Below are 14767 nucleotides of genomic sequence, written 5' to 3'. Positions count from 1 at the left end.
CTGAAGCGAGTGCCTTAAGCTTCTGACTGCCTTTGGCATAGGCTTGGCCTCGTTGCTTAGTAAAGCATGACAAGCTTTCAACCCTGGCAAAATCACTTGCTTGATAAGTTTAAGATGCAGAATTGAATCATGATAAAATATATTGGCTGCTTTGGATCACCTTGTATGAGTTTGACCAGCACTGCTTTCTTTCTCCTACTTGCTGTTGCTAGATCATGGGTGATACTTTTATTTTTGCTAAACTGCACTAGCTAGCTCTAGAATTGATTGATATATCCTGTTGAGCTAGATTCAGTTCTTGTTTATGAAGCACACATGCCTGTCACTAGTTGATCATATCTGAGTATGCCTGAGTGTTTCACGTACACCCTCTGCACGACATTCATTGCATAGCATGATTTTAGGGGGAGTTTTAGGCATCTTTTAGGCTTGATGTGTGCATGTGCCAACAAGGGGGAGAAGTCTTGGAGAAGTGATCGACCAAGGGGGAGATTTGGTTGATTTTTGAAACTTGTTGCGCAAAAGGCTTTGATGTGTTGAGAGTTGCACTTGTGAGAGGGAAAAGCTTTGCTCGGGGAGTGTCTGCTTTGTTTCTGGCTCCTGGTTTTCCTCATTTTTCCCTCCACTTCCAGCATGACTGCGTTGAGCGTAACCTCTTTCTTTGAGGAGTCATGTTTTGGCTTTTGATCGATTGCGTCGAGCCGTTGCCCTTATCTTAGGGAATCGATCTGTGCTTGAGTAAGTGACTATTCTTGACTTTCTGAGCTTTTTGTCACTTGCTTGAGTTCTTCACTTTCTTGCTTCTATTTTATCACTTCTTTGGTTTCAGGTGGTGTGTTGACAATGCACTCATCAAGGGGGAGATTGAGGAATGTTGAGTACTCTATCCTGCCTGTGATGAGTGAATTGTCAACCGTGCGGTGTGATCGTGCGCTTGGTCTTTGGATTGCAGGTACATGGGCGTCGAGTGTCGACGGAGAGTTGCCGTGGAGGAGCTCGGGCCGGGCGGCAGCTGTGGCATCCACTCCTGGATCGAGGACGCAAGAGGCGATGGAAGGCGGGTTTCTTGGTTTGCGCCACAAAACCAAGGAAGCTGACGGCGTTGAAGATGCCAAGTCGTGGAGGCACGGGCGTCGGTCTCGGGACTGACGGAGGCGACGGGTGTCGACGGCGTCTAGGGCCTCGCTGCGGGCGAGGAGGTGACGGGCGTCGGGCGGCGTCTAGGGTCGTTAGAAGGCCGAGGCGAAAACGGCGTCTAGGGCCACGGTGTGGAGGCGGGAATCTTCCCGCGCGTGGAGTTTTGGCGGTTTTCTCAAAACCGGCCACCTACCCGGGTTTCGCGGACCCTCCAAAACCGCGGACCGGATCTTCGTCCACACGGTGGCATCGCGGAGAAGACTTCGACTCGAAGAAAAAACCTCGGCCGTCGGATGAGATCATGTATCTTTTTCCGGTTTTGCCCCTACGGGCTTTCTAGTGTTTATTTGAGTCTAGGAGTAATGTAGTCTTTTTGGGTGAGAGTTGTTGGGGTTAAAAAATCCCCCCACCCCTTCCTCTTGGGCAGCCAGTTTCTCTTTCCCCTGACGCAAGAATAGAAGGGCTCTGCTCTTCCCGTAACCTTCTCTCTGTTCTTTCTTTTCCTCCCTCTTCTCCCCTAGGGTTAGGATTTTGTGATGGAAATTTGAGACCTTGTACCATGGATTCGCTGGGAATGGAGGCCCTACTCTCCTATGCCCTCTTGGGGTTTTTGATTTGAGGAGATTCGAGTTGTCTTGCTGCTGTTATTTTCGTTTCCTTTCTGTTTCTTGGCCCAGGCAGTCGAAGGAGCATGCGTGTGGCCAGCGGGCAGCGGCAGCGCGGCCCCAGGGTGCCATCCCCATCGCGCATGTGACCAGATGCACGTGCGCGGGCAAGACAGGGCAGGCACATCCTTGGCCACCAGCCGGAGACAAGCAACGCACACAAGGTGTTCGAAAAAATTTCCAACTAGCTCTTTTATTTGCACTTGCGTGTGTTCGTGGTTGTATTGCAGGCCGACAGCAGCGCGTGCGTGCGTGGAGCATCAGCAAGCCTGAATGGTGCGTGGAGCATCAGCAAGCCTGAATGGAGCAGGCAAAGGTGAGCACGGCTGCAGTTTTGTTTAGTCACTTGCAAACATCATTTTCATGCTATAGTCATTAATCATTGCCTAATCATTGCTATTGCTAATCTAGATCTTTGTGACAGTGGTAATTCAAATAATTTACTTGCTGCCTGCGTAGCTTGAGTTAATTACATTTTGATCTTGCTAATTGGTTCTAGATCTTTACATGCCTTTCTCGAGAGAGCCTTAGTCCTTTTCGTTGTGTTTAGTTCTAGTTTCTCTTGTGAGGAGTTTGGTCGGTATTTGAACAAGCTTTGCTTGTGTTTGCTTTGAGCCTTGCTGTTTGTTCTTGAATCATCGAATATTTTTGGAGAAAGCCTCTTTTGCGAGACTAATTGGAAAAGCCTTTTTAGCGCTCTGATATTCGGTACTTCCGCTTTCTATTGCACCTAGCTCGAGTAAATAGGTCTTCGCGTGCTTCCGCTTTGCGTCGAGCTTTTTCAACCGTTCCTATGGTGAACTTGTCACGAGTTGGTTTGTGTCACCATGACGGTTAGAAGAGAGGTGCGTCGGGTTGAATTCGGGACATAGACCTTGTTCTCTTTGAGAATTTTTTAAAGGCTCTCATTCACCCTCCCCTTCTGGTCGCCTATCCGGTCCTTCAATTACTGCATCGTGGCTCCATGCTTCATTGCGATGATTGCAGCTCACAATAAGAGCCGCACTCAAATCCACTGTTGGTTTTGGTGCAACAAAGCGGAGGTGGCCGTAAGCAGCAAATGGCACTCGAGACGCTTTGGAAGCTTGTAATACTATGATCTGGTGCCTGTATTTTTGCTTCTTGCTTTGGTCCTGATCACTGAGGTGGGGGAAATCTCTTCCTACATTTGCTCCAACTGGACCAAAGTATCTCTCATATGCCACCATCTAAACCGGGGATCTTCGCAACATCCACTTAGAATGCATAAATGGGTTAGGTTTCTGCTGCAGCTCAGAAGCAAGAGAACGAGGCACTGGGATGAAACGATGGGACAGTGCTCAGTGCTGGTGCTTGAGCCAAGAGCAACCCTGCCCGCCCTTCTCCGGCGTCTTCTCTGTTTGCCGGACCAGAAGAGGAAGGTCAAGGTGCCGGCGCCGGTGAAGGTTTGCATCTTCGATGTGCTTAGAAGCATCCACAGCAACGGGCACCAGCTAAGAAATGGTGCGGCATCGCTGCGCCGGAGCCGAATTGGCGAAAGATTTCTCTGGGCCTGCAACAGCGGATCAGGCACAGCTGAAGTCATGCTGACGTGGCACATCGCCACATGCATCCTTGAGGTGAGGCACCCCTATCGCCTTGATACTACGGGACAAGGTTCTCCACTGATTTCTGACCAAGCACACCAGATTGCTGCCACTCACCTGTCACGGTACTGTGCGTACCTCATGGCCTGGTCGCCGGAGCTCCTCCCCGACGAGGACGCATGGAGCAAGAGCTTGTACAAGGCTGTCAAGGAGGATGCCGTGCGTGTCCTCGCTGCCCGGGCTGCGACCAGGCCGTTGCTGACACCTGAGGTCGAGTACCAGGAGCTAGTGCAGTTGCTGGGTGAAGACTCGAGGCAGGAGGTGCTGAAGAATGGCGTGAAGCTCGCGACGCAATTGGCGGAGCTGGTCGAGGGTGAGGAGACGCCATGGGCGATGCTGGCGAGGTTCTGGGCGGAGATGGTTCTGCACGCCGCGCCGTCGAAGAATCTGAGAGGGCACTCGAAGGCCATCGCCCGCGGCGGCGAGCTGATCACGCTCCTCTGGGCGTTGCTCTTCCATGCCGGGATCGAAGGTAGGCCGGGTGAAGCCGACGGCCTCATGGCTACCGCTGCCGGCGTTGTTTAATACCTGCGGCTCCTGCTGTGCAAATTGAGCTCTTCTAGCATACCTCGCGGTTGATCTTGTTGATGCAGTCTGTGTCCACGTTGTATTTGGATTCTCGATCAGTTGTGGTTTCGATATGCAGTAGGACCATTGAATCCATTCGAGATGTCATCTTTCTTGTGACAACTCTCTCAATGGGAAGTTTTGAAAATTGAATATGCTGGTGTACAAGGTCTTACTCGGCTTAGAAGGCCCATTACTGAAAAGAGCCCACTACGGCCCACTCATCGGCTGATGCCTTTCGCTTCTGCACAAGTCGCCCAGCACTCCACCGAACCGGCACCGCGGCGGCGGCGTCCCCAGACCTATGTAACCCCGAAACGTCACTGTACAGCCGTTTGGCGTTTCGGAAACGTTTCGGTATCCGATACGCCTCTGATACGCGGCCGATACGTTTCGCCGCCGTATCGGCAAAATTAAAAAAAAGAAAAAGACGCGATACGTGGGCTGAAACGTTTCACAGCAAATTGGGCCGTATCGGCCGGTCAGCCCATGGAACGGCTGCCCTAAGCCCCTAACGCGCACCACGCGCAGCAGCCAGCACATCTCGTCGACCCCTCCCGGCCGCCGCTCTCTCGCCCGCTCAAAGCCGGAGCCCCGCCGCCCGCCGAAGAGGAGCCGCCGCTCGCCGGAGAGGAGCCGCCGCCTGCCGGAGAGAAGCCGCTCGGCGCCGGCGCAGGAGGCAGACAGCCAAACAGAGACAGGAGCGCTGCGGCCACCGCCGGCCATCGGTGCAAGGTTTGGGCGTCCGGCGTCTTCCACTCTTCCCCTCCACTAGTCCACTGCAGTACTGCACATCTCGAGTTCCTGACTTGCTGTTCCTGAAATCTAGCAGTAGGCAGTAGGCACTAGGCACTAGGCACTTAGCGTGTTAGCCACTTAGGCGGTCAATGGCAACATCAACTCCATCAAGCAATGCTAGTGCAAGTGCAAGTCAAACTCGTGCAAGTGGTAGTGGTAGTGGTAGTGGTAGTGGTAGTGTAGGATCTGTGACTGTAACAGATCCAAGGGCTCCTCTATGGGATCATGTCAACATTTTAGAGAAAGCTAAACCAGGTGCATCTGGAGGCAAAATTCTGTGGCAATGCAAGTACTGCAAAATCTCCAAAGCCACCAGCTACACTAGAGTTGAAGCTCACTTGCTGCAGATGAAGAACAAGGGGGTTGCTTTGTGTCCCAAAGTGTCATATGAAATGCTCTCTGACATGCGGAGGGAAGTTCAAAGGTGTAAAGAACTTGTTGAAAGAGAAAGAACACGCTATGTTCCCTTGCCTACTGGTCCTGCTCCTTCAACTTCAAATGCAACAACTGCCATGAAGAAGAAGAGAGGGCCTGCTTCTGCATTGGAGAAGGCTTGGGACTTGGACAACCGCAGGCATTTGGATGCTTTACTTGCAAGAGCTTTTTACTCTGGAGGGATATCTTTCAATTTTGCAAGGAATCCATATTTTAGAGAGGCTATTTCCTTTGCTTGCAGCCATGACTTGAATGGTTATGTAGGTCCTGGGTACAACAAATACAGGGAGTCACTATTGGTGCAGGAAAGGAGGCACATAGAGAGATTATTGGAGAGTTCAAAGAGTGTATGGCCAGAGAAGGGTGTGACAATCTGTTGTGATGGTTGGTCAGACCCACAAAGGCGACCAATCATCAACTTTCTTGCTGTTTGTGACAAATCCCCCATGTTCTTGAGGGCTGATAACTGTCAAGGAGAAATCAAGACAAAAGAATACATTGCTGATAAGTTGAGAGGTATTATTGAGGAAGTAGGTCGACAAAATATGGTCCAAATCATCACAGACAACGCTTCAAATTGCAAAGGTGCGGGTCTCATTTTGGAAGCTGAGTTTGATAACATATTTTGGACACCATGTGTTGTGCATACTCTTAATCTTGCTATGAAAAGTATATGTGAGCCTAAACCACCAAAGAATAATTCTTCTGATGATGAATTGTTTATTTGGTCTGAACTTGAGTTTATGCACAATGTTAAAAGTGAAGCTCAGATGATAAAGAATTTTATAATGAATCATGGCATGAGACTATCAATGTTCAATGAGTTTAGTGATTTGAAGCTATTGTTTATTGCTGAAACAAGGTTTGCCTCAGTTGTGTGTATGCTGAAACGGTTTGTTGAGGTTAAAGCAGCTCTCCAACATATGGTCATTAGTGACAAGTGGAGCATATACAAAGATGATGCTCCAAGTGCCCAAGTTGTGAAAGAAAAGATAGTGATGTTTGGTGGGGCAATGTTGATTTTATTCTTAGGATTACTACTCCTATCTATGAAATGATACGTATTGCGGACACCGACACACCATGCCTTCATTTGATTTATGAGATGTGGGATTCAATGATTGAGAAAGTGAAGAAAGAGATATATTTATGGGAAGGAAAGGAACTAAACGATGACTCCATCTTATACTCGGTCATATATGAAATATTGATTGCAAGGTGGACAAAAGGCAATAGTCCACTTCATTGTATGGCTCATTCACTCAATCCAAGGTATATATATAGATCTGCTCGGTGCTCGCTGCTCCCTGCTCAATTCAAATTGTATTAATCTCTTCAATATTCAGTATTCACTAATTCACAAGCATGATGGTCATTGCAGATATTATACTAAAAAGTGGCTTGAAGAAGGTGTTGGCCGTGTTCCTCCCCACAAGGATAAAGAGGTATCACAAATGAGGATGCAATGCTTCAAGAAATTCTTTCGGAACCCAGAAGAATTGGCTCAAGTAAAAGAAGAATACTCAAGGTTCTCAAGTTGCTCAGAAGAATTCAATGATTCTGATTCAATCCATGATAGGTTTGCTGTTTCTCCCATGACTTGGTGGACAAATCATGGACAATCCATTCCACTTTTGATGACTTTGGCCATAAAATTGATTAGCCAACCGGCATCATCCTCTTGCTGTGAACGAAATTGGAGTACTTACAGCTTTATCCATAGTGTCAAAAGAAATGCTTTAACTGTAGAGTGCTGAGGATTTAGTCTTTGTGCATTCTAATCTAAGGCATCTCTCAAGAAAAACCGATGCATACAAGAAAGAGGAGACAAGGCTGTGGGATATTTCAGGAGATTTATGGGACTCAATGGGTGGTGTAGGTCTTCTTGAAGTGGCTGATTTGTCCCTTGATGAGCCTGAATTGCATGCTCTTTCTTTTGGACTTGGTGCTCTCTCTATTCATGAAGCTACTGCTGCTGCTGCAGCAAATGAAGAAGATGGAGATGAACTAGCTTCAATTAATTGTAATTGGGACTCCACTTCCTAGTTGCTATAATGCTATTTGCTGATTTTCTACTTTCCTAGTTTCCTTTCCTATCAACATTCATGTTATGAACTTATGAAGCTGTGAACTTCCTACTCTATGATCGTTTATTGTAATGTTGTGAACTTATTTAATATTTTATATTTTCTATTTGAGAATTGAGACTTGAGAGCTAAATTTTTTTATTCTGCATTATTATTGCTATTATTATTATTTGTTAAAAAGCTCAAGCGTGTCGGCGTATCGGGTTTTTTGAGAAATTGCCGTATCGGTGTATCCGTATCAGTCCGATACTGATACGCGTATCCGTATCGGTGCTGCATAGCCCCACACCCTAACCGGTGTTGCGGCTACTCCACTTCGCGCGGCGTGGTCTCCCGGCCGGCACGCAACAGCACCCGGCGACCGGGCGAGATCAACCCCCACCGGAGAGAACGCGATCCGTACGTCCTGCCGGCGGCGAGCTCCGGCGCCGGTACCCAGCACGATTTCCCAGGTAAGCTGCTGATAACACCCTCCCCGGTCTAATCGCGGGGAATCTCGCCTCGATCTGCCCCTCTGCGGCTCTGCCACGCGCCTCCGTTCCTCTCGATGCCTTCTTCACGGTGTTCACGTTTTTTCTTAATCGCAGTGATGGCCTTGTCGAAGCCGCTCGCCGCGCCGGAAGGGCGCACCATGCCCGCTCTGGCCGCCTCGAACGCCGGCGTCCTGCCCGCGGACGCCGTCTACGAGATCCTGCTGCGCGTCCCGGCCAAGGACCTCTGCCGCTTCCGCGCCGTCTGCCGGCCGTGGCGGTCCCTCCTCTCCGACCCGCACTTCATCGCCGCGCACGCGGCCCATCACCCTGGGCCACTGATCGTCGCCGGCTGCCACACGACCAGTCCGGAACATGTGGGATCCTTTGCGACATCATGGACCTCTCTGGGCGCGTCGTTAAGCGGGTGCGCCGGACGTCCGTCGAGAACGAGTGGGTGACGTTCGCACAGCAGGACCTCATCGGCACCGTGAAAGTGTGGTGCAGAAGCTTCAGGTTACGTTGCTCAACCCGGCCAATGGAGCTGTACATGCCTTGCCTGAAGGATTGGCAGAAGAGCACGCAAAGATGGACATCCGTCATTACAGGACCGGGATCATCTTCGGACTGGTTGCCTCAACCGGGGAGTACAAGGTGCTTCGTGTGCTTGACTGCATTTTCTACCGGAAACGGTTGTGCGAGGTCTTCACGCTTGATGGTAGCAACTATTCTCGGTGGAGAGGAAAGGAGGCCCCTCCAGGTCGTCTTGAAATGCAGAGCGGAGTGGCCATTAATGGGATCGTGTATTTATTCTCGGTGGAGGTTCCTCTGGACCAAGATGATGATCTTCCGGACCAAGATGCTGCGCCGAAACGGATAGCTTCGTTTGACCTTGAAACAGTAGAGTGGAGGGCGACTCTCCAAGGACCCCAGATCAACCTTGTAGGCAGTTTAGTTGTGGTTCACTGCCATCATCCATGGACTTATGGTTTCTGATTGACCTTGAGAAGCAATTATGGGTCAAACAGCATAGCATAAACGTTAACTTGAGTGTCATGCATGCCGAGTGCAATATACGTCCCTTGCTGATGCTAAATGATGGGAGGATAGTTACTTATATTGGAACTAGGGGATTATTGAGGATTTAAAATCCAAGGACCAGCACTTATACAGATGCGGCGGAAATGGGTACTCGTGTTGGAATTGGTCTGTACACAGGAAATCTACCGAGCTTAGCAAATGGTGCCAATTAATGAGGTCGGTACTGTATTTTTACTGTAATTCTGTATATCCTGACACCCTGCTGATAGGGAGATCACACTGTGTGGCTTCATGAGAGTTGATGAGCTTTAAGCTTTCTTGCATTGTTACCTTATTCTATAGATAGCTACCTTTTGTGATCCATTTGTTGTTTGGTGCAACTTTTATGCAACAATAGGTCTTGATTTGAAAGTGAGTAGTAATATACTAAGGGGGTGTTTGGCAGGGCTCCTCATGAGGGGCTTCACTGTTGTGGCTCCTCCAAAATAGCTCTGGCTCCTCTGTTTTTCACAAGAAACAGCTCCTCGTACAAAATGTTTGGTAGGGCTCCTCCGGAGGAGCCGGAGCTGGGTAGAAACCCTACCAAATAGAGCCTAATGCTTGATTAGTTGAGGATGTCTCTTCTCTCGTTCACATTGATTATCCTTCTTCATGTCCCAGATTTATGTGTATGCATGTAACTTGCACATTATTGTTGACGTTTGAATCTGATATATGTGCCCTTAGCTTTGTTCTTGCAGGCAGAAAGTCTTACCATCTGCTGCTGCATCTTATGCTTTTATCTAGACCTAAGCCATGTCAGGACCTGAAACGAGTGAAGTTAATTTTAAGAAACAGATATTGACGATTTGCAAAACTACTATGGACACTATTCTCCTAGTTTTCTTCTTGAACTCGTGTAAAGCCTATGCTAAATTGATGTCATCCGACGCTAGTCAGGCTGCCTTGTGCGAACTTCAAGTTCTCGGACTTTGAGTATGAGATGTTTTTTCTTCATCTTTCCAGATATTCCAATGTGCAAATCAGTGCTCGTACGGCTTTGGTTCTCGTTCATAGTGCTATGTGATTGGAGTTTATTTTACATATCTTGTAAAATTTTGTTTCCAATTTGCAACCTAGGAATCTCGACTTTCCTCTCCGCCGCACACCTCCACCTCCAAATTTTCAATTGCCGTGGGTATGGCGTTGTCGAAGCTGGGTGCCGGGATGGACAAGCACGTTCTGCTCCTGGATGTCGTGTACGATATCTTGCTACACCTACCTCCCCGCCAAGGCGCTATGATTGAGTGGAGGCCGAACATCACGGACCCAGCAGCCTAACTGTTGATGCTGCTGCTGCTGACATGCTTGATGGCCATCAGGATCGATCCAGCTAGAAATGCATGATCTGCCGCTGATGCTGCTGCTGACGGTGGTAGCCATTTTCATAAGCGGGTGATTGCGTCATCTACCTCTAGAAATGTATTTTTAGAGGCGGATGATGGCGTCACCCGCCCCTACAAATAGTCGCATGCAAAAAAAGAATTCATAATTTTTTCATATAAGCCCGGATTGTCACATCCGTTTAAGAATAAAACCAAATGCATAACTATATGTATGCTAGAATTAAGTTTGACTTCATCAGTGAATAATCAGTAGCAGTATCATGAAAAGAGAAGTAAAAGACTATAAAGATTATCAGAATCAAGCAGCTTACCCTGAAAACGAAGCTTTCGAACTTCACAGGCAATTGACCTGGGGTTGCGCACACTTAGAACTCAGCATCATTTTCAAAAGACTTCATGGCAACTTTCTCTTCTGAGCAGCTATTATAACAAGCGTGAGTACACTTATGGTTGTTACTCAGCAAATATTAAGAATTATATGACATAAAGGCCAAAAGCAATAAAAAGCTGACTGGCTTATTGCAATAAGCAATTTTAGTTGATCAAGTTTTTATTTGCACCTGATTATCAAGATGTAAGTTCATACCAACCCACATTAAAAGAAACGGAATAGGTATAACAGAAGCATAACTATAACCATAAACATGATCCACGATTTATTTCATCTTCAAGTTCATTAATCATGTGAGGATCCAAACCGCTCGTAACTGTGAGCACGACTGATGTATCAGTTTTCACTCTACAGAGGTTGTACGCTTTACCCACAAGAGGTTGTACACTTTACCTATAATTCATATCTCCGAAATAGCTAGCCTCTTAAACACTTCGAAGGTGAGTAGCAAGAGATTCACTATGAGGCTTTTACAAAAAATTTCTAACTTATGACAATCCGCTAAGATTTTAAGTCAAAACGGTCATAATTCTCCCTAATTTGGAAGATGTCTTAACCAGGACCATGTCATAACTTCAAAAGGACCGAGCTATACCCCAATGATGCAACCCGTCTTGCCCTTTCGATAAGATTATTATAAGCTAGTGTTTCTAATTAATTAGCTAAGATTAGAGCCATATATGCACTGTTTTTTGGGTGATTCTCCATGTACCGGTAAAAACATATGATCTTGTAATTAGCAACACATAGAGTATGAACATGAAGACAAGCAACTAGTACAGCAACCAACAAGAAGATAAAATCCAAGTTAACCAAGAATGATCATAAAGACTAGGCATTTCCTTAATTAGGATCCATCAGGTTAAGTCACATGCATGCATAAAAGAAAGTTATATTTATTGCGATTATTAGAACAAAAGCATGATCAAGGAACGCTTGCCTTTCTTTCAACGAATAGTTGCTTACTGTCGTCAACTCTCATTCTTGAAACTCTATCTTCAAAGCTCTTGGATTGCGCTCCTTCTAATATCACACAAGCATCAAGCCCAAGCACAATAACAAACAATTAAAGAAACAAGAACAACTAAGAATAGATACACCAAATTAAAGAAAAGTTTTAAAAGACCATACTAAAGGATATAGGTTGTTGCTACGGTCACGAGAGAGCAAGAAACGTGGAAGACGGAGCTACGGTTGAAAAGAAACGACTATCGAAATATTTGTCTTATAAAAACAAACAACTATAAACTTCATTTATTTTATTTGTATAACAAATATAAAAGATATCTGAAGAATATATCCAAAATTATATTAAATCATATTATATTTTGCATTTGTAAAAGCGGAGTGGAACTTAGTCAAATTTTATTTATAATTGTCTATGTATATATTATACTAATTAAACAATTAACATCGAAAGGAACACGTGAGAGCATCTAAATGCATAACTTTATAATTTGTGTTGAATTAACAAATTATAACTGAAAATATATTTAAGTTGGTATTAATCAAGTTAACATTAATTTAAAAAAAGATATAAAGATTTAATTGGATTTTATTTAGAAAAACTAGATGAGAGAATATTAATCAAATTAAATCTATATTTAATTTTGAAATAGGGACTATGATACAACAACATTAGTAAATGATAGCTTACGCTAAAATAAGATTAACGCAACAAGAACGAGTCAAAGCGGAAACGCGGAAGCTATGGAAGAAAAAAGATTGCAGGGACCTAGTTGTGATTAATTATAGATTGCGAGGGCTAGCTGCTGATTTTCACAAGACTCGGAAAACTAACCTCGTAAATTCAGCAAAGGTTGGGGTTAGATCTTAAAAAAATAGAGGTGGGGCAGAAATTGCATGTTGTTTAGAGACTAATCTGCAAATCCACGAGCACCTCCATGGCTGGCAGAACGGAGCTTGCTACTGGCCAAAATTCGGACGATTTAGGGTACGAGAGAGCGTGGGGAGCCAAAATTGAGACGATTTAGGGTACGAGAGAGCGTGGGGAGCGGGGAATAGAGAGAGGAGGTCGAGGGGAATCCGTTTTACTACTTACCCATGGCGGAGGAGCACCGTAGTGGCCGGAATTTTATCGGGACGGAGGCGCTGGTGATCTGTTCCGAGGAGAACGATCAGGGCGGCGTTCTGTTCGTGGTGAGCAGACCTGGCGATGATGGCGGTGGCGTAGGGAGAGGCGCAGGCGTGCGGCAGCAAGCACGTAAGATTGGCGGCTGTAGAGCAGGGCACGGGCATGGGGTGGCAGGCGCGTAGGGGGCGAGAGGCGGCGGCGCTTCTGCTACCTCGCGAGCAGAAGGGGGCGCAGGTGCAGAGGCTGGCGACAGCGCTGGTTTTGACGCTGGGAGGAGGAGCGAGCGCGAGCAGCAAGGGGGTCGATGGGAGGGCTAGGACCGACGATGTCAGGGGGAGGTCGCAGGGGGCTCGGCCGCTCGCACGGCTGACTCTGCGTTGTCTACGGGAGAAACAAGATGGGGCTGAACGGCGGGTCCCACAATTAAATCAGAAAAAGTGTGGAAGGGAGAGGGAAAAGAGGGAGGAAACGGCTTCACATCGGGACTAAGTCGCCGAGCAAGTTAAAAAAAGACAAATTGGTTCAGGTGAGGATCAATAATTATGGGACGAAATAGGTTCAGGTGAGGATTGATAAGAGAAACAAAACAAATTCACACGAGGATCAACAAGAGAAACAAGCTGGTCAAAATTGAACGGGTCGTTCGACAGCACGAACAAAAGATGGATCAGGCACGCTAAAACTTTTTATACGGTTTGGATTGCCAGGCTTGCGTGATGCACACATAGAGGACAGCAATGTGGGCCATCCAGTCTCGAATGAAACCAAAATAGCACGTGGCAAACAGCAGCCAGCTTGGCATGCAGGTGACATATAAGAATACAATAAGGTCGGGCATACGTGGCCAGATCGGACTCGATCAACAAGTCCTAGCATGCACGCACAGGAAAGCTGAGTTTGGCATGATATAGCTGCCGTGTCGAGGAAGAAACAGAGAGGATGGGGATGGTGGTGGATGAACTGGGTCGGATCAGGTTTAGGTGTGGGCAAGTCAGGCCAAGATCATGCAGTGGCAACGTAGGTCGCCAGAGCTAACACTTACGATATTGGACCATGATCAAAAAACACTGAAGTCAGGCTACGGCTCCGTTTCGAGCGTGATTTAATTAAAGATATATTAGAGAATGGGAACTCGATGGGCATCTTAGAGTGTTGGAGAGGATAGGGGGAAGAGCGAATAGCGATGAAAGCAGCTCGGTCTCTCTACGACGAGCATTTAAACTTTAGAAAGGATGCAAAGGGACGAGGGGGTTTGCTGAGGTACCTCAAGGAGAAACTTTTGATTTACTTTTTGTCGACAAAATGTGACAGATGACGAGACTGTGATGATGGTCAAGCTCAAGCTTGCACTCGGTACGGTTCTAAGATCTTTGGGCGAATTGGATCAAAAATGAATTGAGTCTAGCTCAAGATGAAAAGAAAAGAATTTATTTTTCAAAACATATTTTCAAACTTAAAATAAATCTAGAAAGTCCAGATAAATCTTTTAAACTACGAAAAATATATCCATAAGAATCCCAAAAATTCCAAGGTAAACTCTGCAGATAATTTGTCCAAATAAAATACTTGAAATTTAAAAAGAAGATTTGAGAACTTTCCAATAAATAGATTTAGCTCTACGGAAAAAGAGAATAATTGCTAGAAAAAACTGGAAAATTCTCGAAAAACCCTAAAGATGGATGAACGTATTTTAATGAACATATTTTGAAAGACATTCATATCCTAAAATTAAATATTTTAGGGTGTGACATGGATGAAGTCAAATTTTATACCAAAATTGAGAGATTGACGAGACCTATAATTTTGTAGTTGATAATTTTTTCATTTAAGGTCATCTTATAGTCCAAAAAATCATTATAAGTTGTCTAATAGCTATGACTATATCTCATACAACTCAAATTATACTTTGAGATTTTCACAATCTTAATCTTTATATACGCTGAAATATACTTAGCATATTTTCTTTGTATCTATTTTTCATAATAACCATAGCGTAGAAGTTTTACTTTCTTGATTTGTTTTGCTATATGTAACGATGTAAATGAATTTTTAGAATAAAATAGAAAAATAT

General features: G+C 45.9%; 2 protein-coding genes across 2 annotated transcripts; both read left to right on the top strand.

Moving 5' to 3' along the window:
* The first annotated feature begins 4881 nt into the window (after positions 1–4881).
* Positions 4882–7273, top strand: LOC112880778. The gene is made up of 3 exons (XM_025945533.1): positions 4882–6089; positions 6609–6735; positions 6977–7273. The coding sequence occupies exons 1-3, from the start codon at positions 4882–4884 to the stop codon at positions 7271–7273; spliced, it is 1632 nt and encodes a 543-aa protein (XP_025801318.1).
* Positions 7274–7692: 419 nt separating this feature from the next.
* Positions 7693–9611, top strand: LOC112880777 (putative F-box protein At1g47765). Its single transcript, XM_025945532.1, has 4 exons — positions 7693–7766; positions 7902–8211; positions 8731–8850; positions 9566–9611. The coding sequence occupies exons 2-4, from the start codon at positions 7904–7906 to the stop codon at positions 9609–9611; spliced, it is 474 nt and encodes a 157-aa protein (XP_025801317.1). The 5' UTR covers positions 7693–7766; positions 7902–7903.
* The last annotated feature ends 5156 nt before the right edge of the window (positions 9612–14767 follow it).

The sequence above is a fragment of the Panicum hallii genome, chromosome 2, assembly GCF_002211085.1.
Source record: "Panicum hallii strain FIL2 chromosome 2, PHallii_v3.1, whole genome shotgun sequence".
Classification (NCBI taxonomy): Eukaryota; Viridiplantae; Streptophyta; class Magnoliopsida; order Poales; family Poaceae; genus Panicum; species Panicum hallii.
This window is presented reverse-complemented; position numbering and strand designations above follow the sequence as displayed.

Bases quoted from the DNA above. Each gene is read 5' to 3' on its own strand.
- LOC112880778 (XM_025945533.1), top strand. From the start codon at position 4,882: ATGGCAACATCAACTCCATCAAGCAATGCTAGTGCAAGTGCAAGTCAA. The intron at 6,090-6,608 runs GTTTGCCTCAGT...TGGTCATTGCAG, and splicing joins TTGTTTATTGCTGAAACAAG to ATATTATACTAAAAAGTGGC. The intron at 6,736-6,976 runs GTAAAAGAAGAA...CTTTAACTGTAG, and splicing joins ACCCAGAAGAATTGGCTCAA to AGTGCTGAGGATTTAGTCTT.
- LOC112880777 (XM_025945532.1), top strand. From the start codon at position 7,904: ATGGCCTTGTCGAAGCCGCTCGCCGCGCCGGAAGGGCGCACCATGCCC. The intron at 8,212-8,730 runs GTGCGCCGGACG...TCAACCTTGTAG, and splicing joins CTGGGCGCGTCGTTAAGCGG to GCAGTTTAGTTGTGGTTCAC. The intron at 8,851-9,565 runs GTGCAATATACG...TTGTTCTTGCAG, and splicing joins TTGAGTGTCATGCATGCCGA to GCAGAAAGTCTTACCATCTG.